We start from the raw sequence: 23097 nt of genomic DNA, 5'->3' as shown, positions 1-23097 counted from the left end.
CGGCACTCGGCTGTCTCCATTACTTCCACAATGGATGAAGCAGTAGTGAGCACACACGGCCACCACTCCTGGGTCGTGATACGTAGGGGGGGATCCAACAGTGAATCCCTTGTGGATAGGGGAGAAACTTTAAATTTTTTGTTCAACCCATTGAATACATTGTAACAAACCCTCTAGAAATGAAAAGAATTGGATCTTCTGATGTATTAAAATTGCAGAGACCAGGATACAATTGTAACAAAGTTGCAGCTGTGCAAACGGGCGACTTCTTTTTGTCCCTCACTCACCGAGGAAGCAGCTTTAATGGCTTTTACAGCTTCATCAAACACTCTCTTTGGCAGGCGAAGGTTTGTGGTTCCACTGTCGACGATGCTCTTATCATAGTTGTACTGAGAATATAAAAATGCGCAATCAGATCTTTCCTGGAAAAACATTTTTCGATCCTGCTACATTGTAGATGCGCTTCTATCTCTTTATAGAGCAAGAGGAGCTGAGTAGATTGATATATATCTTGGTGGAAAAAGCTTCAGTAGAACTTCTGTTTTATTCATTGAAATCTTTGCTTAATCTATGGTGAGGAGTCCAGTGGGCGGTCCTAATCAGTGACCGCCCACTGGACTCCTGTAATAAAAACAGTTGTAATAGAAATGAATAAAGAAGTTATATTTAATGTTTTAACCACAATAAAATATACACTGTGTTCCAAATTATTATTCAAATAATATTTTCTCAGATTTTCCCAAATTACCTATATGAATTGCAGTCATTGTAATTTTCCAGTCAAATAACTATTAGAGTACAATTGAAAGGTTTTTGTACAAACTGCCTATGATAACAGTATATTTTTAAAAAAATAAAATACTCAAACTGCACTCAAAATGCATGTTCCAAATTATTATGCACAGCAGAGTTTTCAACCTTTTCATTTTAATAAAGAACAAAAAAATGGTCATTTTTGAAATTATAAGCATTAGCAGGTTATTACAAGCTGAAATCAAACAGTTTTCAACTCAAAACTTTATTCTAGGTGATGTTACATTTGCACATAGGACCCCTTGTTTGAAAGGAGCTTCTGAACTCTCTCGTCCATTGAATTTGTCAGGTTTTGGATGGTTTCTGCTTCAATTGTTTTGCATGAGGACAGAATACCCTCCCGGAGCTGTTGCTTAGATGTGAACTGCCTCCCGCCATCATAGACACTCCTTTTGATGATGCTCCAGAGGTTCTCAATGGGGTTGAGGTCAGGGGAGCATGGGGGCCACACCATAAGTTTGTCCCCTTTTATGCCCATAGCAGCCAAAGATGCAGATGTGTTATGTGCAGCATGAGACGGGGCATTATCATGCATGAAATGATCTCGATGGTCCAGATGGATGGAGTGGAGGATGGCTGGATGATGGACACCCCACGCAAACATGGCTATGGCGCTAACAAGGAGGAGGTGGAGTAATGTTTTGGGCTGGAATCATGGGGAGAGAGATTGTCGGGCCTTTTAGGATCCCTGAAGGGGTAAAGATGATCTCCATAATGTATGTTGAGTTTCTCAAACAGCACTTCCTTCCATGGTTCAAGAAGAAGAACCGTGCATTCCGCAGCAAGATCATTTTCATGCATGATAATGCACCGTCTCATGCTGCACATAACACATCTGCATCTCTGGCTGCTATGGGCATAAAAGGGGACAAACTTATGGTGTGGCACCCATGCTCCCCTGACCTCAACCCCATTCAGAACCTCTGGAGCATCATCAAAAGGAGTGTCTATGATGGCGGGAGGCAGTTCACATCTAAGCAACAGCTCTGGGAGGGTATTCTGTCCTCATGCAAAACAATTGAAGCAGAAACCATCCAAAACCTGACAAATTCAATGGACGAGAGAGTTCAGAAGCTTCTTTCGAACAAGCAGTCCTATGTGCAAATGTAACATGACCTAGAATAAAGTTTTGAGTTGAAAACTGTTTGATTTCAGTTTGTAATAACCTGCTAATGCTTAGAATTTCAAAAATGACCATTTTTTTGTTCTTTATTAAAATGAAAAGGTTGAAAACTCTGCTGTGCATAATAATTTGGAACATGCATTTTGAGTGCAGTTTGAGTTCTTTATTTTTTAAAAAATATACTGTTAGGCTGTGTGCCCACGTTGCGTATTACAAGCGTATACGCTGCGGAATTTCCGCACCGTAAACGCTTGTAAAACGCATGTATATCCGCACCCCATGGTCCCCAATGGCATTCCGCAATGTCAATGCCCATGCTGCAGATTTTTCCGCAGCGTATATGCTGCGGTCAAAAATCCGCAGCATGTTCATTGATTCCGCATGCGGAAACGCAAAATTAATGTGCGAATGGTACCCAAGTCTGGATGAGAGGAGACTCTCATCCAGACCTGGGTACCAAAGAACCTGTAAAAAAAAAAGAATAAAATAAAGTTTATACTTATCTTCTGATGTTTTCCCTCCGTCGCGCTGTTGTCTGAAGGACCTGCCACGTCATTGAGTCATGTGACCCATCACATGACTCAATGACTTCACCGCAGGTCCTGCACACAACAGCGTGAGCCGCTCAAGACTCCGGACGGGGCAGAGAATGCATCGGAAAGTGAGTATAAACTTTATTTTTTTATTTTTTACCATTCTGATTCTTTTTTTTTAACTATTACTTGGTCACACTATATATGCCGGTTGCATGGATTTATATAGTGTGAACAAGTTGTCAAGCACTTTTCCAAGTGATGCTAAAATCGCTTGGAAAAGCGCTTGATAACCCGCATGTGGAAATGCATGCAAAGACGCCTCACAAACGCTTCTACCTGGCGGGAAAACCGCATGTAAAATCCGCATGCAATTTTCCCGCCAGGGAGAAGCGTAAAAAATATGCTTCAGTTCCGCAACGTGGGAACTTAGCCTTATCATAGGCAGTTTGTACAAAAACCTTTCAATTGTACTCTAATAGTTATTTGACTGGAAAATTACAATGAATCCAATTAAAGATGTACTATAGTTCTTCTGATAAGCTATTTCACTTTCCCCATGTACAGGGCATTGTAGTAGCTTAGGTATCCATGGTTACCACCATATGAGTACCTAAGCTACTACAATGCCCTGCACATGAGGTAAGCTACATGCCTTATCAGAAGAACTATACTATATTTCTAATTGGAGGTATTTTCTAATTTTATTATGAATTACACCTAGTACATGTTGGGATAGGATCTTGGAGATGGGAATACCCCTTTAAGATTATATTGAGTTGAGTTGAGCTAAAAGATTCGGCTAACTCTGCTCCTTGTCAGTAGTCCGTGGCCACCGGACCAGAGCTCTGCAGACTTCCTTCTACCCGCCACTTCTGACTAATAAGCCCTTCAGTATGACTTGTCTCACGCGTGATGTTGTGCCGGATCTACTAATCAGAAGAGGTGGCAGGGAGGACGAGGCTCAAAGTTGTTTCGACAGCCACGGACTCCCGACGTGGCCGCTGGACCAGACTGAATTATTGTGCTCAACTCTGGCCATTAGTAGCATGACCCCCATGACGCTCACCTCTTTACAGTCCATCATCAGATCCTGTCCATTGATCTCGATCTTTACAATGATGACCTCGTAGTACCACTCCTTCCTTATAGGTGTGTACCATATATTACCTACATACAGCGATGGGTCAATCCCGCCAATGACCTAGAAAAAAAAAAGAGAAAAATAAGTATATTACATGCAACTCCCACTCCTAGACCTGAAAAAAAAACAAATTGCGAGTCCAATAATAATATACACAGAAGCTTTGTACGACTCAATGAACACATTTAACTATTGATCAAATTTAAATGAAAAAAGTATCACGTATATAATCTTTTAATAGTTAAAGGGTTATTTCCCATCTTCATCGATGGATACTATCAGACATAGCTTGTAAATACGAGCACTTTTGCAATTTACTACTTGTTAAAATTTTCAGACGTTCTTGAGATATTAACAGTTTTCTTTTGTTTATGGCTCGTTGCCTTGGAGAGCGACCACATGATCTGTTGTCTACTTGTGGAGGTCGGTCTCCAAGGCAACCAGCTGTAAACAAAAGAAAAGTGTTAATATCTCAAGAACGGCTAAAAATTTTAACCAGCAGTAAATTGCAAAAGTGCTTGTATTTACAAGCTCTATCCGACAATATCCATCGATGAAGATGGGAAGTAACCCTTTAATAATTAAAAAAAAATATTTAATACTTTTTAATTAAAATTGCTAGACAGCAGATCATGCGCAAAGTTTACAAGCTCTTTTCTGTTAAGCTTGTAAGCACGGTTTTGAAACTGACTGGGATGATCTGGAGTGAGTTGTTACCTCCTAATCCCAGCCAGCTTCAGCGCAATGTTTATAAGCTAGATAGCAGCGGTGGTCGGTCTCCTAGGCAACGAGCCGTAAACAAAAGAAAAGTGTTAATATCTTAAGAACAGTTGCAAATTGCAAAAGTTCTTATTTTTAGAAGCTCTATCCATGATGATGGGAATCACCCTTTAAATCATACTTATCTGTTTTTAGTTTCTGACCACAACACAAGGCTCAACGCACGTCACTGGAAACCAGTGGGAATATTATCTCCGCACTCACCATACTTCCACCCACCGAGGCCGACGTGTTCCCCTCCTTGATTGGGTATCCTGTCCCACACAACTGCAGGGAGAAGACATTGGGGACCCGTGTTTGCTTTACAAGAGAGTCAAAGAATGGTTCCAGTGTGTCGTCCGGCTGGAAGAAAACATGGATGTTAATTTCAGAAATACTTTATCCTGTATGGGTAAATTCAGGTGCTGCAAAACGTTTCAGATTTTGCAGCAAATCTGCAATAAATCGACATTTTAAGGTCCATGGTTGCCTTAAAATAAAAAAGATACTCGCCTACGGGACATTAACCACTCCTTCGCACCACCACGATGTCCTCTTCCAAATTCTCTATTCCAGCTCAAGCGGAATGTCACTGCTGCAGCCAATCAGTGATTAGCTGCAGGGTTTATGCAACATTACCCGCCAGAAGAAGATGAGAAAGGACTGGCAGAGGATATGGGCAGCAGTGAAGAGGAACAGCAGGGGGTCAAGTGGGTGAATTTTTTTTTTTTAACACTTTGCAAAGTAAAACAAACTTTAATCCCTCTGCCATCATTACCATGAGAGAGACAAATAAAGTGAATATATGGAGTTTTTAAAACTTTGTGAAAAGTAGAGTTTTGTTTTTTTTTTATACGCGCATTTTGTGTAACTCACCCGTGCAATCTCGGCATATGCGAGTCCCAAAATTCCCTCCCAGTTGGAGCCATTGATGAAGAACTTATCTGAGTCAGTTATGGCTGCAATGTTTGCTGTGACGGTGACGTTTGGGCCGCGTGGGATTGTAACCAAATCTGTACCCAATTCTCCCTCCCATTTTCCCTGAGTGTATGGAACATACACTCCTCTTCGGACATCCCGGTACGTCCTAGACCTGCAAACACAAAATCGAGAGGTCAATAAATGATACAGACAGAAGCTTTGTACGACTCAATGCAAACATTTAATCACTGATCCAATTTTAATAAAAACGTATAATTTATGTATATTTTTTAAAATTATTAAAGGGTTAATTCCCATCTTCATTGATGGATACTGTCGGATAGAGCTTGTAAATACGAGCACTTTTGCAATTTGCTGCTTCTTAAAATTTTCAGCCGTTCTTGAGATATTAACACTTTTATTGTTTACAGCTCATTGCCTTGGAGACCGACCACCACAGGTAGACAAGAAATCAGGTGATCGGTCTCCTAGGCAACGAGCCGTAAACAAAAGAAAAGTGTTAATATCTCAAGAACGGCTTCAAATTTTAATAAGCAGTAAATTGCAAAAATTCTTATTTTTACAAGCACTATTCATCTATGAAGAAGGGAAGGACCTTTAAATTTAGCTAGTGGAATATTTATCTGTTTTTAGTTGTTTTAATTCTGTTTCCTGCAGACAGGTATTTAGAGATTTACATTACAAAGGTTATAGACAGGAATAGACTGACTGGCTGATTTCTGTTGGGAGAGTTGTCTAGGCATGCCCTGTGTGGTCTGTGCAGAGGTCACTGTGCAGAGAGGGGGAGGAGGTGAACTGTGACATATCAATATGAATTAAGTCCAAATTCTGCACCGGCTCCCACCTTCTACAGTTGTATCTAAGTATATATCCCCAAATGAATGTAATTTTTTAATGTAACACCTATGAATATCGGCCCCATCCTCATGCTGCAACGACATTTATTTACACAATTGCTACATATTAATTAATTTGGTGCCACATATGATAAATGATTAGTTGTTTCCTATGCCCAGCGCCAGTACGGACAGCGACAAGCGCTCCAGCTGCTGTTTGCTATGGTTTCCATAACTACTTGGCACGCCATCTGTCTCATATCAGCACCCGCATATTTTAACTCTTTTAAGTGCCTGACAATCAGAAAATACACAAAAAAAACAACCTGTACCCATCTAGTGCGACATTAGGTGTTCCTTATATTACTCTCCACGTCTGGGACAATATTCTCTGTCTCTTAAAGCAATTCTGTCACCAAATCCCACAATGTAAACTGCATACGTTATTGAATAGATATCTTAGACCTGATGAGGCTGATGTACTTTTCTCTCTGTGACCATATCAGAACAGCAGCATAATCCTTTTTGAAAGTTTGATCCCAGTTTATGCCCACCGAGCCTGATTGATAGCTCCTAAGTGTCCCTCCTCCCTGCTGCTTCTGAATCACCCAGGTAGCCAGACTGAAAGATCCTCAGAGTCCCTCCTCCTTGCTGCTGAATTTCTGTCTGTCTAGACTGAGTTACAGCTCCTCAGTGTCCCTCCTCCCTGCTGTTGCCGAATCTCCACCCACCTAACCTGATTGACAGCTCCCTCTTCTCCTGCTTCTGAGTCTCTGTCCACTTAGCCTGATTAACAGATTCTCAGTGTCACTCCTACCTGCTGCTGCTTAATATTCACCATGTAGTCTGTTTGACAGCTCCTCAGTGTCTCTCCTTCCTGCCCCTACTGAATCTCTGCCCACCTAGCCTGATTGACAGCTCCTCGGTGTCCCTCCTCCCTGCTGCTGCTGAATATCCACCAATGTAGTCTGTTTGACAAATCCTCAGTGTTCTTCATCCCTGTTTCTGCTGAATACCCACCCACCTAGGCTGACTGACAGATCCTCAGTATCCCTCCTCTCAACTGTTGAATCTCTGCCTGCCTAGTCTGATTTACCTCCTCACTGCTGTTGCTGAATCTCCTCCCATTTAGCTTTATTAACAGCTCCCTCCGCCCCTGCTGCTGAATTTGCATCCACCAAGCATGACTGACAGCTCCTCAGTGTCCCTCCTCCCTGCTGAGATCTCACATTGCTCAGTACAAGCTGCAGCTGCTGTTCAGGCTGGGTGGGTGATCAGACGATGATTACACTTAAGCCCTGATTCAAAAATAGCCGGTCTTGATGAGGGGGAATGCTGGAGTCAGACGCTCCTGATTCATGAAGAGGTGCAGTCAGGTACTGGAGTGAGATTTCTGGAGTAGGGAATGCCACAGCTCATTGTGAATTAAACAATCTTTGACGTCGTGCCCCCATCTCACCCCAGCCCAACTCATTTTGACAGAACTTTGAGAATCTAATGTGCAAACGGCAAAAGTCACAACATTTTCAAGCAAGTCTGAGTTGCACCAAAATTTAGCAACCTGTTAAAGCTTTTTCGCCCCTTTTTTGGCGTAAAAGCATTGATGAATCAGGCCATTAGAGTCTCTCGTTATTTAGCTAGGCTCATAAAATGCTTCTTTTAATCCTGGGATTATACAGCTTTCTTTTCTCATGTGGATTTTCAAAGTAAGTACACCGGCCTCATCAGGTCTGAGAGAGCTGTGTATTGTTGTATGCAGTTTGTATTATGAATTCTGGTTATAGATCCGCTTTAAACACCTGCAACAAAACGGGCTCAGTCCACCTGAACCTGAATCAATCGCTTTTCTTATCATGCATTGCGCCAGAAATCATGGAAATTTCTAATGATGGCTCCGAGGGTTTGGGAGCAGCTAAGCCATAAAAAATAAACGGGGTCAAGCATCACCCAAAGTTCTTGCCTATGCACTTTCCCGTTGTTCCAGCTCCATTTTTTCAACTTTTAACAAACATCAAAAATTTTGCACAATTTGTGCATTTTTTGCATAAATTGCTAATTTTTCTGGTTTAGTTTATGCCGAAACCTGGTGTTAGCGGCTTTATATACGTGGGTCAATGACTCTGACGCTATGCACAGTCTGCAAATGGTTAAAAACTGGCGTAGCCTTTCTTTTTGGGACCTTATTTAATCTCTGATCTAGTAACATAAGTAAATGGAAGCGGCACCGTCGCTTCAAATAAACTGTAACAGCACAGTCTCTGTGGTATTTTAGTTAAAGGGGTTGTCCAGCTTTCGGCTACAAGTTTGCAGTCACTCTATTTGTCTGCAGACTTGTGGATCCTCACGTTGCGGGTATTGCTCGCTGTGAGGATTCTCTGGTGCCGGCGCTGGGCGTTAGCGGCCATATGAATGTAAGTATGCGATTTGCATAGTCCCGGCCACATTCCGACTAGACTAGCCTCACTCAATACACTTTCATTGAGCAAGGCTGCTCACGTCTAGTCGGTATGTGACAACATGCATGAAAATCACATACTTGCAGTCACATGCCTGCTGTTCCTGGTATTGGCACCCGAGAATCCTCACAAGTCTGCAATTACATAGAGTGACTGCAAACTTGTAGCCTAAAGCCGGACAACCCCTTTAACTGATCCATCGGTCTGATGAAGACCCAACCTCCTTACTGATACATCTGTCCCACGCAGGTAGCTTTTACTCCACTACCGATTAGAATCATCCAACTTGGAAGTTCTTTAACTAATATTCAGCTTCTACTTCTTGACACTTTTCTGCTCTTCCTTTACCCCTATGAAACTATTTGCTCCTGCTTAGGCTATGTTCACACGTTGCGTTTTTGCTGCGTTTTTTTTCTGCAGATAAAAACTTCAAAACCTCTGCCAATCTGTGTCTCTCCAGTGGTGACCCCTAGAAAAAGCTACACTGATACATTGTGTCATGTTTTTGTGCTACAATGTTGCATTTTGTTGCAAGACTCATTACTTTTCTTTAGTGTAAGGCTATGTTCACACGCAGTGTTTCTGCAGCATTTTTTTATGCAAATAAGCTGCATTTTATAATACCAGCTAAAGCTGTCAGATTTCAGAAATCTCATGCACTTGCTTTTTCCTGACCAAATTTTAGCACTGCAGTGTTTTTTTGCAATCTGCAGCGTTTTTTTGCAATCTGCAGCATGTCAATTTTTTTCAGTGTTTTAGCAGAGTTTTTTAACCCACAGAAAGCAATGAGAAAGTGCAAAATAATGCAGCAAACTAATTTTTATTAAACATGAACTGTGGACAAAACACACATGTAATACTTACTAAAAAAAATGTAAAAAAAGCTGCAAAAATGCTGAAAAAAATAATGCCTAGAGAGCAGGTTTTGACTGCAGATAAAAAAAGCTGTCTGTGCACATAGACCAAGAAGAATGAATTACATACTCGGATAAACCGTGCAAGCACAACATTTCTTGGTGTCATTTTTATTTCACCAGTGCCTGTGCCAGCTCTCCGCTGGTAATATCACTCCGGCACTGGGATCTCACATGAGCAGTGAGCATCAGGTTAATCCCTAATATCCTGCTTTCAGACTGAGCTCTGACCTCGGCTAACAAAAAATATTAATCTCACCAAAAGAAGCCATGTACAGAGGAGATTTAGCCAAGGCTTGATAATCTGATAAGAGACGGTAAGAATGTCTGTTTTTTGCCTTCAGCTGCATTGATATCATGTGGAGTACAGCTGATGGCAGTGATTTGCCAGCACAGGTATCCTCCTCTGAGTGTTGTGCTCTTCAGAACAATCTCCTGCAGCAGCTTCTCCCCAGAGTTAATGACACAGGTGCTGAGCTGACCCATCACTGCCATCAGCTGTACTCCACATGAGTACGTTCTGATATCAGTACAGCTGAGGGCTGGGAAATAGACTAGGGAAAACCCAAGGTTTGGAAACCATTTTTTTATAGCAAATCTTCTAATAAAGTGATTTGGAAAGTTTTAGAACAATAAATAAAAAAAGAAAGTTTTGTTACTCTTTAAATGCATATATTTTGGCTAAAAAGCATCGCAACCTTAAAAATGTTGAAGCAGTTGTCTTCTACAGTGGGTACGGAAAGTATTCAGACCCCTTTAAATTTTTAGGGGCCCAGCCAGAGCCCTGACCTAAACCCAATTGAGCATCTCTGGAGAGACCTGAAAATGGCTGTCCACCAACGTTCACCATCCAACCTGACGGAACTGGAGAGGATCTGCAAGGAAGAATGGTAGAGGATCCCCAAATCCAGGTGTGACAAACTTGTTGCATCATTCCCAAGAAGACTCATGGCTGTACTAGCTCAAAAGGGGGCTTCTACTCAATACTGAGCAAAGGGTCTGAATAATTATGACCATGTGATATTTCAGTTTTTCTTTTTTAATAAATTTGCAAAAAATTCTACATTTCTGTTTTTTTTCAGTCAAGATGGGGTGCAGAGTGTACTTTAATGAGGAAAAAATGAACTTTTTAGAATTTACCAAATGGCTGCAATGAAGCAAAAAGTGAAAAATGTAAAGGGATCTGAATACTTTCCGTACCCTCTGTACATCCTCTTTGCATCAGAGTACATAGTAGACTGCAGAATGAGTTAACTAGTGTATCCATCAGTGAGCTCATTCTGACGATAGGGACTATAACCCTTAACTCTCTTCTCCTGAACCATCTTCAAAGCAGAGTTGAACTGCAGATGTTGCAGGAGAAAAAGTCTCACCGGCTCCATTTAGAAAATTAATCTGGTCTCCATGCCGGTCTTTGTTTACAGGGCTGCAGCGCTGACACCCCATCTATAACACATGACCGCTGCAGACAATTACTGGTCATGCTGTCTACATCAACATAATTTGAGGCAAGTGATTGGTCGCAGCGGTGATGTGTCTTAGAGCCCAATAAAGAGGCAGAGTTGGATCAACAGGTATGTAATGCTTGTTATGTTATTTTGCACCATTTCTTGCCTTTTCCCATATTTTGTTTGATTCCAGACAGCCCCTTTAATTATTAAAATTTAATCCTTTTAATAGAGAAAAGTCTTTACACTCTTTCCTTTCCCAATTTACCTCCAATGTTGCAATGATGAACCTAGAATTTATAGAATATATGACAATTCTATAATAAATCAGCGATCAGAATGATTCCCAGAAGGAATCTGTGAGCAGACAAAGCCGCCATACAATAGCCTTTATCTTCTGTGCCCGAGACATACTACAGGGCTCCGTAAATTGGGGCTTAGAGCTTCACAAGTCAACAGCGGGGGAGATAGTGACCGCACTGCGGTCCGGCTCAAAAATCAATTCCCTTCTGCTTATAAAGGAGCGATGCCAATAATAGACCATTGTATGAAAAGGTTATTCCCATCTTCATAGATGGATAGAGCTTGTTAAAAAAAAGCACTTTTGCAATTTACTGCTTATTAAAATTTGCAGCCGTTCTTGAGATATTAACACTTTTTACAGCTCGTTGCCTAGGAGACCGACCACCGCTGCTGTCTAGCTTGTAAGTACTGCGCTGAAACTGGGAGGTAACAGCACATTCCAGCAATCCCAGCTTCAAAACAGTGCTCACAAGCTCAATAGAAAAGAGCTTGTAAGCCCTGAGCATATTTATGAAGACAAGAAATAACCCTTTAAAGGGGTTGTCCGAAACACAATTAATTTTCATCCTAAATTCCTATCTATTTAATGCCATAACCTAATCTTTTTTTTTAAAATACTTTAATTAAAAAATAAACTATTTAACTGCTTTTTTTGACTTTTTTTACTACTTCCTTTTTTATGACAATTTGTTTGAGAATCTAAGTGCATGTTGGGCTGCCCAAAATAAGCGTCACCAGGGGGTCCCCTCCTTGAATTAAAGCATCATCAGTAACGCTTGTTTCATCGGCTGAGCTAGTCCCTGCTCTAATGAGGAAGCATTGGCTGTCAATTCTTACGTGTGTTCAGTAGGATGTTGTTCTTCTCAGTGCACAGTGACAGTGCGCTCTCTCGCCTGCTCTGATCAAAAGTGAAGAGTTGGCCAGAGAGGCCACTGTCAGTGCACGTTGTACAAATAATACCCGGCATGCAGAGACCAACACTTCACCCACGCTGGTCTCTGCACACAGAGTATTCTTACTACGCACCCTGAAAGTGCATTCTCTTGTCGGCTCCATACTTCTGAAGAGAACAGGTGAGAGAGCGCACTGTCACTGTGCTGAATATATTTAGGAATTCATAAGCTGCGAATGCTCAGGAGAACAGGAACTAGCCCAGCTCCTGAAATAGGGGTCAGTGATGCTGTTTTGTTTCGGGAAGGAGGCACAGACTGTGGCAGTGACCACAGCCTCTACCCCATGAAGACGCTTCATTTAGGTATCTAAGCAAAGCGTTATCAAAGAGGAAGAAGTAAAAAAAAAAATAATAAAGCAGTCAGATAGTGTAGTGAGGGAAGGATAGGGACTTTTTAATTAAAATATATTAGAAAAAAAGATTAGATTATGGCATTATATGGGTAGGCATTTAGGGTGAATATTAATTTGTGCTTTGGGCTACCCCTTAAAGGTTATGCTGTGTGTACTCTGGTACAGAAGTATAAGCTCTATATGGTCTCCTTACACTTTCCACTGATGCACATAGTATAGGATCTGTATCACTCTTTATTTTTCCATTTCTCATAGGTTTCTTATAGTATTATACTTAATTATTATCAAAAGACATAGGAAAAAAAATAATCAGGCTTACAATGACAATATCGTTATATATTTAGGCAAGACTTACAGGTAAATCAGGTCAATATGTAACTATAGCAATAATCTCCTAACCCGACTGACTCATTACCACTAACGAGCACCAGAACGGCCTATTCCCGCAGTCCCTGTAGAAACCATGTTACAGGTCACAGGGGGGACTGGGCACCTGCTCAGTTCAGCAGACGGCGCCCATCTTTTTACACCTTTATGAGCTGTTGTGTAAATCATTGTAGGCACTGGAGATCTATTAAAATAATATGGAAGGCAATAAAGAGCTAATTACATTTATTTTTTCCCTTTTTAATGGATCTATAAGTTCTTCTATTCTACTTAACCCCTTAAAGGGAATGTGTCAGCATGTAATCTGAGAGCAGTATAATGTAGGGGGAGAGAGCCTGATTCCAGAGATGTGTCACTTGCTGAGCAGCTTGCTGTAGTTTTGATACAATCAGTGTTTTATCAGCAAGAGATTATCACTGCAGGACTAGGTGTCCGGTGCAAGGAAGTCCAGATAATCTGTGTAACCCCGCCCCGACCACTGATTGGCAGCTTGCTCATAGTATGAACAGGAAGCTGCCAATCAGGAGTGTGGGCGGAGTTATACAGAGCTCAGCATTCTGACCACTGATACATCTGCAACAGAGAAAACAGGGATTTTATCAAAACTACACCAAGCAGCCCAGTATGTGGCACATCGCTGGAATCAGGGTCTCTGTCCCTACATCATACTGCTCTCAGATTCCATAGCTTGATTTTTCATTTTTGCTCTTTCAAATATTTTCGTGGGGCTACAGGAAATATCTGAGCTGTCTCATGGAGTAGGAATGTGTGCGTTTTTATGGGGTATTTCACAGCTTGGGATCAGTGAGGGTCCCGGTGGTCATATCCCCCCACCGATCAGAAAGTTATCACTTTCAAAGATGTTGATTAACCCTTATGTAGTCACATCTCACTTACCTCTGTCGGTGATAGTATCTTTTCAGGAAGGGATGGGGGGCTGCGCCCACCGCAAAATTACTGCTGCCGGTGTCAACCAGAATGTTGAGCTGGGAAGAAAAAAACAAGCAACGATGAACATCCCAAAACCTAGAAATCAATTCTTAAAATCACCTATATACCCCTTTGTGCACTCTGCCATAGATGTACATCACAGGCGGGGTGCATATGTATGGAGCGGGCTCAGGTGCTGTGCCCGCTGCTTACATGTCAGATGCTGGCTGTAATACTAAGCCGGCATTTGCCCATAACAGCAGTGATTGGTGCTAGATGCGATCGCTGCTATTTAACTATTTAAATGCCGCTGACAATCACTCACAGCGGCATTTAAATAGCGTGATCACCGCTGCATGCGCTCACCGACAGCTAGAGGCTGAGCTTCATAGGAGACCGTGATTTATACTGTATACTGCAATACTGTGATATAAGGGACCAAACGATCGTAGGTTAAAGTCCCCTAAGGGGACTAAAAAGTAAGGTAAAAAATAAAAAAAAGATGTTTTAAAAAATAAAAAAATATATTAAAAGGGCTTTAATTAAGGCCCTATCCCCTTCAAATACTCCATCAGCCTTAGCGCCCATTTGCACCTTAGCATATCTTCTTGACGCCAACTATGTGGATATATACGAGCTGTGGTCCTATCTGCCCATATACACCATTTCCCAATTCTTAATTAGTCCCCATAGCAAACTCATAGCCAAAGAAAAGCCAAGAATCACCCTACTAACTTCCTGCAACAAATCCACGTTATTCACATTCTTAAACAATTGAAACTAAAATTCCCAATCTTGGGAAACTGGTCCTGACTTGACCTACTCTCAAAAATCTCCTTCTCCTTCCCCAAGATGATCTCTGAAATATATAACCACCACTTAACCTCCACCACAATGGCTTATAAACCGATCTATCTGACCTTCTGGGAAAAGGAACTAAGTATTGACTTTAACGATTCTGAAGTCAAGAATATTCTTTCCAATTCAAATGGCTTCTCTAGATGTACGCTCCTCCAGAAGAACTCCCTCAAAATACTGTCTCAGAGGTACAGGACCCCTCAACTCCTACATCAACTGGGTCTTTCTGACGAGATGTGGTATCTACAGGTGCATCTCACTAAATTAGAATATCATTAAAAAGTTAATTTATTTCAGTTCTTCAATACAAAAAGTGAAACTCATATTATATAGAGTCATTACACACAAAGTGATCTATTTCAAGTGTTTATTTCTGTTAATGTTGATGATTATGGCTTACAGCCAATGAAAACACAAAAGTCATTATCTCAGTAAATTAAAATAATTACAGTAACAAAAAACACCTGCAAAGGCTTCCTAAGCATTTAAAACGGTCCCTTAGTCTGTTTCAGTAGGCTCCACAATCATGGGGAAGATTGCTGACTTGACAGATGTCCAGAAGGCAGTCATTGACACACTCCACAAGGTCCCAGAGTCTGGAGGAAGAGTGGAGAGGCCACAATCCAAGCTGCTTGAGGTCTAGTGTGAAGTTTCTGTAACATACCTGGCGGCGTCCTTGCATAGTGGTCCATCTCCCACTGTGCAAGAGCGCGCACTTGATTTCCAGTCCAGACTGCCACTCTGGCTTCTTTCCATACTGTCTGCTTTGCTCTGCTCTGGCTGCTTAGGGCGACGCCCGCCGAACTTCCTGTTTCTTGTAGCTGCTGCAGACACACCCCTAATGCGTCCTCAGCCTATTGCTGTCTGTCACCTGGTATTTAAACCAGCTCCTCCTTGGTATCCATGCCTGAGCATCTTGTTCTGTCAGTTGGCTTCTAGTCACTGATGTGCCAGGTCCTGTCTATGTTTCCTGCCTTGCGGTATCAGTTCCCGTGTCTGAACTGTGTCCTGTCTGTGTACTCTAGCCAGCTGTCTTTCTGCCTTTCCTGGAGGCTGTATTTCCAGGCCCGTGTGAACACTCTCTTAGCCTGTTCCTTCCGCCTTCTAGGGGCCGCATACCTAGATCTGTTGTCTGTGTCTTTTCCCAGTGTCTGTCCCTGCCCTAACCATCTTCCAGCCTGTTTCCTGTTTCTCTCTACGCCCATATCTTCCCTTTTTCTGCAGAGTCTGAACTCGTACCTAACTCCTGCTCGTTGTCACTGTACTTCCGTTTGTGAGTTTGTGGTCCACTCGCTACTTCACTGCAAGTACCCTGTGGGTATCTGGTTCTGCCTTTCCCTTCCTGTCTGTTCCGTGTGAACAGAGCCCTGTCCCCTCTGCCCTGCCTTGCTCACCGCTCCGGCGGTTTCTGCCTTCTCTGCCTTGTTCACCGCTCCGGCGGTTCTTGCCTGTTCTGCCTTGCTCACCGCTCTGGCGGTTCTTGCCTGCTCTGCCTTGCTCACCGCTCCAGCGGTTCTTGCCTGCTCTGCCTTTGCTCACCGTTCCAGACGGTCTCGCTCTGCCTTTGCTCACCGCTCCAGGCGGTCTCGCTCTGCTCTGACCCTTTGCTCACTGCTCCGGCAGTCTCGCTCTGCTCTGACCCTTTGCTCACTGCTCCGGCAGTCTCGCTCTGCTCTGACCCTTTGCTCACTGCTCCGGCAGTCTCGCTCTGCTCTGACCCTTTGCTCACTGCTCTGGCAATCTCGCTCTGCTCTGACCCTTTGCTCACTGCTCCGGCAGTCTCGCTCTGCTCTGACCCTTTGCTCACTGCTCCGGCAGTCTCGTCCTGCTCCACTCTTGCTCACCGCTCCAGGCGGCCTCGTCCTGCTCCACTCTTGCTCACCGCTCCAGGCAGCCTCATCCTGCTCTACTCTCGCTCACCGCTCCAGGCGGTCTCGTCTCGCTCTGCTCTTGCTCGCCGCTCCGGGCGGCCTCACTCTGCTGTGTTTGTCCACCGCATCTGCGGTTCTGTTCCTGAGTCCCAGTCTGTACTGGGACCTATCCACTCTGTGCCCCAACCTGTCGTACCTGCCAGTACCTCCCTGCCTGCATACCAGTTGTGCTTACCAGCATCCACCTGCCTGCATACCGGCCGTACCTGTCAGTACCTCCCTGTTTGCATACCAGTCGTGCTTGCCAGCATCCACCCATCTGTGTGCCAGCCTAACCTGCCTGTTCCTGTATTCCTCGGTGTGGGTCAACAGCCGTGTCCGGGGTCTGACCTGGAGTAGCACCTGGTCCCTCTGCTCGGTTCCTCCTTGGTGCACTGGCGTCGTATGCAGTCGTGCAACCTTGGTTGGATCGGGTGGATACTTAGTTACGCCCCTCCAGGCATTCACTCTCCGGTACGGTCCAGTGGAATCACTACATATACACGCACACGCCAGTCAGTCCGGGCACGTGCATTACAGTTTCCACAATCAGTGATGGTTTGGGGAGCCATGTCATCTGCTGGTGTAGGTCCACTGTGTTTTATCAAGACCAGAGTCAGCACAGCCGTCTACCAGGACATTTTAGAGCACTTCATGCTCCCCTCTGCCGACAAGCTTTTTGGAGATGGAAATGTCATTCTCCAGCAGGACTTGGCCCCTGTCCACACGGCCAAAAGTACCAATACCTGGTTTACACAACAGTATCACTGTGCTTGATTGGCTGCAAACTCGCCTGACCTTAACCCCATAGAGAATCTATTATAGAGAATCTATGGGGTATTGTCAAGAGGAAGATGAGAGACACCAGACCCAACAATGCAGACGAGCTGAAGGCTGCTATCAAAGCCACCTGTGCTTCCATAACACCTCAGCAGTGCCACAGGCTGATCGCCTCCATGCCACATTGCCGCATTGATGCAGTAACTGATGCAAAAGGAGCCCGACCAAGTATTGAGGGCATTTACTGAACATACATTTCAGTAGGACAACAATTAGGATTTTAAAAACATTTTTCAAGCAGTTGTTATAAAGTATTCTAATTTACTGAGATAATGACTTGTGTTTTCATTGGCTGTAAGCCATAATCATCAACATTAACAGAAATAAACACTTGGAATAGATCACTCTGTCTGTAATGACTCTATATAATATACGAGTTTCACTTTTTGTATTGAAGAACTGAAATAAATTAACTTTTTGATGATATTCTAATTTAGTGAGAAGCACCTGTATATAGCGAATCTATCGTATATATTTTGACACTGCCCAAGATTACAATTATTTTGGGCAGAAATTAACCGGACTTTATGCAATTTAGGTTTAATAAGAAGGAACCTAAAACTCAAAGAAGTCCCACTGTCTGCTGAAGTCCCACTGTCCGCTGAAGTCCTAGTGCCTGCTGAAGTCCCACTGTCCGCTGAAGTCCTAGTGCCTGCTGAAGTCCCACTGTCCGCTGAAGTCCCACTGTCTGCTGAAGTCCCACTGACTGGTGAAGTCCCACTGTCTGCTGAAGTCCCACTGTCCGCTGAAGTCCTAGTGCCTGCTGAAGTCCCACTGTCCGCTGAAGTCCTAGTGCCTGCTGAAGTCCCACTGTCCGCTGAAGTCCCACTGTCCGCTGAAGTCCCACTGTCTGCTGAAGTCCCACTGACTGGTGAAGTCCCACTGTCTGCTGAAGTCCCACTGTCTGCTGAAGTCCCACTGTCTGCTGAAGTCCCACTGTCCGCTGAAGTCCCACTGTCCGCTGAAGTCCCACTGTCCGCTGAAGTCCTACTGTCTGCTGAAGTCCCACTGTCTGGTGAAGTCCTACTGTCTGCTGAAGTCCCACTGTCTGCTGAAGTCCCACTGTCTGCTGAAGTCCCACTGTCCGCTGAAGTCCCACTGTCTGCTGAAGTCCCACTGTCTGCTGAAGTCCCACTGTCCGCTGAAGTCCTACTGTCTGCTGAAGTCCCACTGTCTGCTGAAGTCCCACTGTCCGCTGAAGTCCTACTGTCTGCTGAAGTCCCACTGTCTGCTGAAGTCCTACTGTCCGCTGAAGTCCCACTGTCCGCTGAAGTCCCACTGTCTGCTGAAGTCCCACTGTCCGCTGAAGTCCCACTGTCTGCTGAAGTTCCACTGTCTGCTGAAGTCCTACTGTCTGCTGAAGTCCCACTGTCCGCTGAAGTCCTACTGTCTGCTGAAGTCCCACTGTCTGCTGAAGTCCCACTGTCCACTGAAGTCCTACTGTCTGCTGAAGTCCCACTGTCTGCTGAAGTCCTACTGTCCGCTGAAGTCCCACTGTCCGCTGAAGTCCCACTGTCCGCTGAAGTCCCACTGTCTGCTGAAGTCCCACTGTCTGCTGAAGTCCCACTGTCCGCTGAAGTCCTAGTGCCTGCTGAAGTCCCACTGTCCGCTGAAGTCCTAGTGCCTGCTGAAGTCCCACTGTCCGCTGAAGTCCCACTGTCCGCTGAAGTCCCACTGTCTGCTGAAGTCCCACTGACTGGTGAAGTCCCACTGTCTGCTGAAGTCCCACTGTCTGGTGAAGTCCCACTGTCTGGTGAAGTCCCACTGTCTGCTGAAGTCCTACTGTCTGCTGAAGTCCCACTGTCCGCTGAAGTCCTACTGTCTGCTGAAGTCCCACTGTCTGCTGAAGTCCCACTGTCCGCTGAAGTCCTACTGTCTGCTGAAGTCCTACTGTCCGCTGAAGTCCCACTGTCTGCTGAAGTCCCACTGTCTGCTGAAGTCCCACTGTCTGCTGAAGTCCCACTGTCCGCTGAAGTCCCACTGTCTGCTGAAGTCCTACTGTCTGCTGAAGTCCTACTGTCTGCTGAAGTCCCACTGTCCGCTGAAGTCCTACTGTCTGCTGAAGTCCCACTGTCTGGTGAAGTCCCACTGTCCGCTGAAGTCCTACTGTCTGCTGAAGTCCCACTGTCTGCTGAAGTCCTACTGTCCGCTGAAGTCCCACTGTCCGCTGAAGTCCCACTGTCTGCTGAAGTCCCACTGTCTGCTGAAGTCCCACTGACTGGTGAAGTCCCACTGTCTGCTGAAGTCCCACTGTCCGCTGAAGTCCTAGTGCCTGCTGAAGTCCCACTGTCCGCTGAAGTCCTAGTGCCTGCTGAAGTCCCACTGTCCGCTGAAGTCCCACTGTCCGCTGAAGTCCCACTGTCTGCTGAAGTCCCACTGACTGGTGAAGTCCCACTGTCTGCTGAAGTCCCACTGTCTGGTGAAGTCCCACTGTCCGCTGAAGTCCCACTGTCCGCTGAAGTCCCACTGTCCGCTGAAGTCCTACTGTCTGCTGAAGTCCCACTGTCTGGTGAAGTCCTACTGTCTGCTGAAGTCCCACTGTCTGCTGAAGTCCCACTGTCCGCTGAAGTCCCACTGTCTGCTGAAGTCCTACTGTCTGCTGAAGTCCCACTGTCCGCTGAAGTCCTACTGTCTGCTGAAGTCCCACTGTCTGCTGAAGTCCCACTGTCCGCTGAAGTCCTACTGTCTGCTGAAGTCCCACTGTCTGCTGCAGTCCTACTGTCCGCTGAAGTCCCACTGTCTGCTGAAGTCCCACTGTCTGCTGAAGTCCCACTGTCCGCTGAAGTCCCACTGTCTGCTGAAGTCCCACTGTCTGCTGAAGTCCTACTGTCTGCTGAAGTCCCACTGTCCGCTGAAGTCCTACTGTCTGCTGAAGTCCCACTGTCTGCTGAAGTCCCACTGTCCGCTGAAGTCCTACTGTCTGCTGAAGTCCCACTGTCTGCTGAAGTCCTACTGTCCGCTGAAGTCCCACTGTCCGCTGAAGTCCCACTGTCCGCTGAAGTCCCACTGTCCGCTGAAGTCCCACTGTCCGCTGAAGTCCTACTGTCCGCTGAAGTCCTACTGTCTGGTGAAGTCCTACTGTCTGCTGAAGTCCCACTGTCTGCTGAAGTCCCACTGTCTGCTGAAGTCCCACTGTCTGCTGAAGTCCTACTGTCTGCTGAAGTCCTACTGTCTGCTGAAGTCCCACTGTCTGCTGAAGTCCCACTGTCCGCTGAAGTCCCACTGTCTGCTGAAGTCCCACTGTCTGCTGAAGTCCCACTGTCTGCTGAAGTCCCACTGTCTGCTGAAGTCCCACTGTCCGCTGAAGTCCTACTGTCTGCTGAAGTCCCACTGTCTGCTGAAGTCCTACTGTCTGCTGAAGTCCCACTGTCCGCTGAAGTCCCACTGTCCGCTGAAGTCCCACTTTCTGCTGAAGTCCTACTGTCTGCTGAAGTCCCACTGTCCGCTGAAGTCCTACTGTCCGCTGAAGTCCCACTGTCCTCTGAAGTCCTACTGTCTGCTGAAGTCCCACTGTCCGGTGAAGTCCTACTGTCCGCTGAAGTCCCACTGTCCGCTGAAGTCCCACTGTCCGCTGAAGTCCCACTGTCTGCTGAAGTCCCACTGTCCGCTGAAGTCCCACTGTCCGCTGAAGTCCCACTGTCCGCTGAAGTCCTACTGTCTGCTGAAGTCCCACTGTCTGGTGAAGTCCCACTGTCTGGTGAAGTCCTACTGTCCGCTGAAGTCCCACTGTCTGCTGAAGTCCCACTGTCTGCTGAAGTCCCACTGTCCGCTGAAGTCCCACTGTCCGCTGAAGTCCCACTGTCCGCTGAAGTCCCACTGTCTGCTGAAGTCCCACTGTCCGCTGAAGTCCCACTGTCCGCTGAAGTCCCACTGTCTGCTGAAGTCCCACTGTCCGCTGAAGTCCCACTGTCCGCTGAAGTCCCACTGTCTGGTGAAGTCCCACTGTCCGCTGAAGTCCTACTGTCTGCTGAAGTCCCACTGTCTGCTGAAGTCCTACTGTCCGCTGAAGTCCCACTGTCCGCTGAAGTCCCACTGTCCGCTGAAGTCCCACTGTCCGCTGAAGTCCCACTGTCCGCTGAAGTCCCACTGTCCGCTGAAGTCCTACTGTCTGCTGAAGTCCTACTGTCTGGTGAAGTCCTACTGTCTGCTGAAGTCCCACTGTCTGCTGAAGTCCCACTGTCTGGTGAAGTCCCACTGTCTGCTGAAGTCCTACTGTCTGCTGAAGTCCCACTGTCTGCTGAAGTCCCACTGTCCGCTGAAGTCCCACTGTCTGCTGAAGTCCCACTGTCTGCTGAAGTCCCACTGTCTGCTGAAGTCCCACTGTCCGCTGAAGTCCTACTGTCTGCTGAAGTCCCACTGTCTGCTGAAGTCCTACTGTCTGCTGAAGTCCCACTGTCCGCTGAAGTTCTACTGTCTGCTGAAGTCCCACTTTCTGCTGAAGTCCTACTGTCTGCTGAAGTCCCACTGTCCGCTGAAGTCCTACTGTCCGCTGAAGTCCCACTGTCCGCTGAAGTCCTACTGTCTGCTGAAGTCCCACTGTCTGGTGAAGTCCTACTGTCCGCTGAAGTCCCACTGTCCGCTGAAGTCCCACTGTCTGCTGAAGTCCCACTGTCTGCTGAAGTCCCACTGTCCGCTGAAGTCCCACTGTCCGCTGAAGTCCTACTGTCTGCTGAAGTCCCACTGTCTGGTGAAGTCCCACTGTCTGGTGAAGTCCTACTGTCCGCTGAAGTCCCACTGTCTGCTGAAGTCCCACTGTCTGCTGAAGTCCCACTGTCTGCTGAAGTCCCACTGTCCGCTGAAGTCCCACTGTCTGCTGAAGTCCCACTGTCCGCTGAAGTCCCACTGTCCGCTGAAGTCCCACTGTCTGCTGAAGTCCCACTGTCTGCTGAAGTCCCACTGTCTGCTGAAGTCCCACTGTCCGCTGAAGTCCCACTGTCCGCTGAAGTCCCACTGTCCGCTGAAGTCCCACTGTCCGCTGAAGTCCCACTGTCCTGCCCCTTCAAACACTTTAAAACAAAAAAACATGATCTTCTGGCTCTATTGATAGGGGCTGCAAAACATTTGCTCCCCCGACCCATTCAGAATGGATAGATAAAATATGTTTGATTTATCGACTGGAGGAATTGTCTAGTTGGGAAACGCACACGCACTCATCTTTTCCAAAACTTTGGTCACCCTGGATCTTAAAATTTAGCACTGAAACGTAACTGATATAACCCCCAACCTTACTCAGCCCTATCCCCCTTCGCTCCTCTGCCACCATTGGACTGTGAATTACCCCCTTGTGACGGACACTTATTCAACTCAGTCTTCCCATCATTATCCCATCTATTACTTAATGGACTCACTTAGTTCATGCAGATTTAATCATTTAATATTATTTTCTGTTGTTTCTACACAACGACCCTTTGATATGGATTTTGTACCCCCAGCTCTCCGATTTATAATTCTTGCTTGTAATCATATTTCTATACTATTTGATGTTGTTGTTACTTTATATGTCCTTTAAATAAATAATTATGTAAAAAAAATAATAAAAAATATTTAAAAGTTTAAATCACCCCCTCCCCCACATTCTTTTCCTGGTTTGAAAATA

The 23097-nt window shown here is 45.3% G+C and overlaps 1 protein-coding gene across 2 annotated transcripts in view; it reads right to left on the bottom strand.

Annotated features, from left to right (window-relative positions):
- The window catches only part of BACE1 (beta-secretase 1), a 40072-nt gene that overhangs the window by 7283 nt on the left and 9692 nt on the right, over positions 1-23097 (bottom strand). For both annotated transcript variants that reach the window (XM_073657088.1, XM_073657089.1), the window contains exons 2-6: positions 13861-13949; positions 5249-5465; positions 4598-4735; positions 3539-3673; positions 288-389 (exon numbers count right to left, since the gene is read on the bottom strand). In XM_073657088.1, coding sequence (XP_073513189.1) covers positions 288-389; positions 3539-3673; positions 4598-4735; positions 5249-5465; positions 13861-13949 — 681 coding nt within the window. The remainder of the gene's footprint in view (positions 1-287; positions 390-3538; positions 3674-4597; positions 4736-5248; positions 5466-13860; positions 13950-23097) is intronic.

The sequence above is a fragment of the Phyllobates terribilis genome, unplaced genomic scaffold (genome assembly GCF_046119375.1).
Source record: "Phyllobates terribilis strain yellow unplaced genomic scaffold, ASM4611937v1 Scaffold_12__6_contigs__length_324123572, whole genome shotgun sequence".
In the NCBI taxonomy this organism is placed as follows: Eukaryota; Metazoa; Chordata; class Amphibia; order Anura; family Dendrobatidae; genus Phyllobates; species Phyllobates terribilis.
Note: the sequence above shows the minus strand (reverse complement) of the source record. Positions and strands in the feature narration are given on the sequence as shown.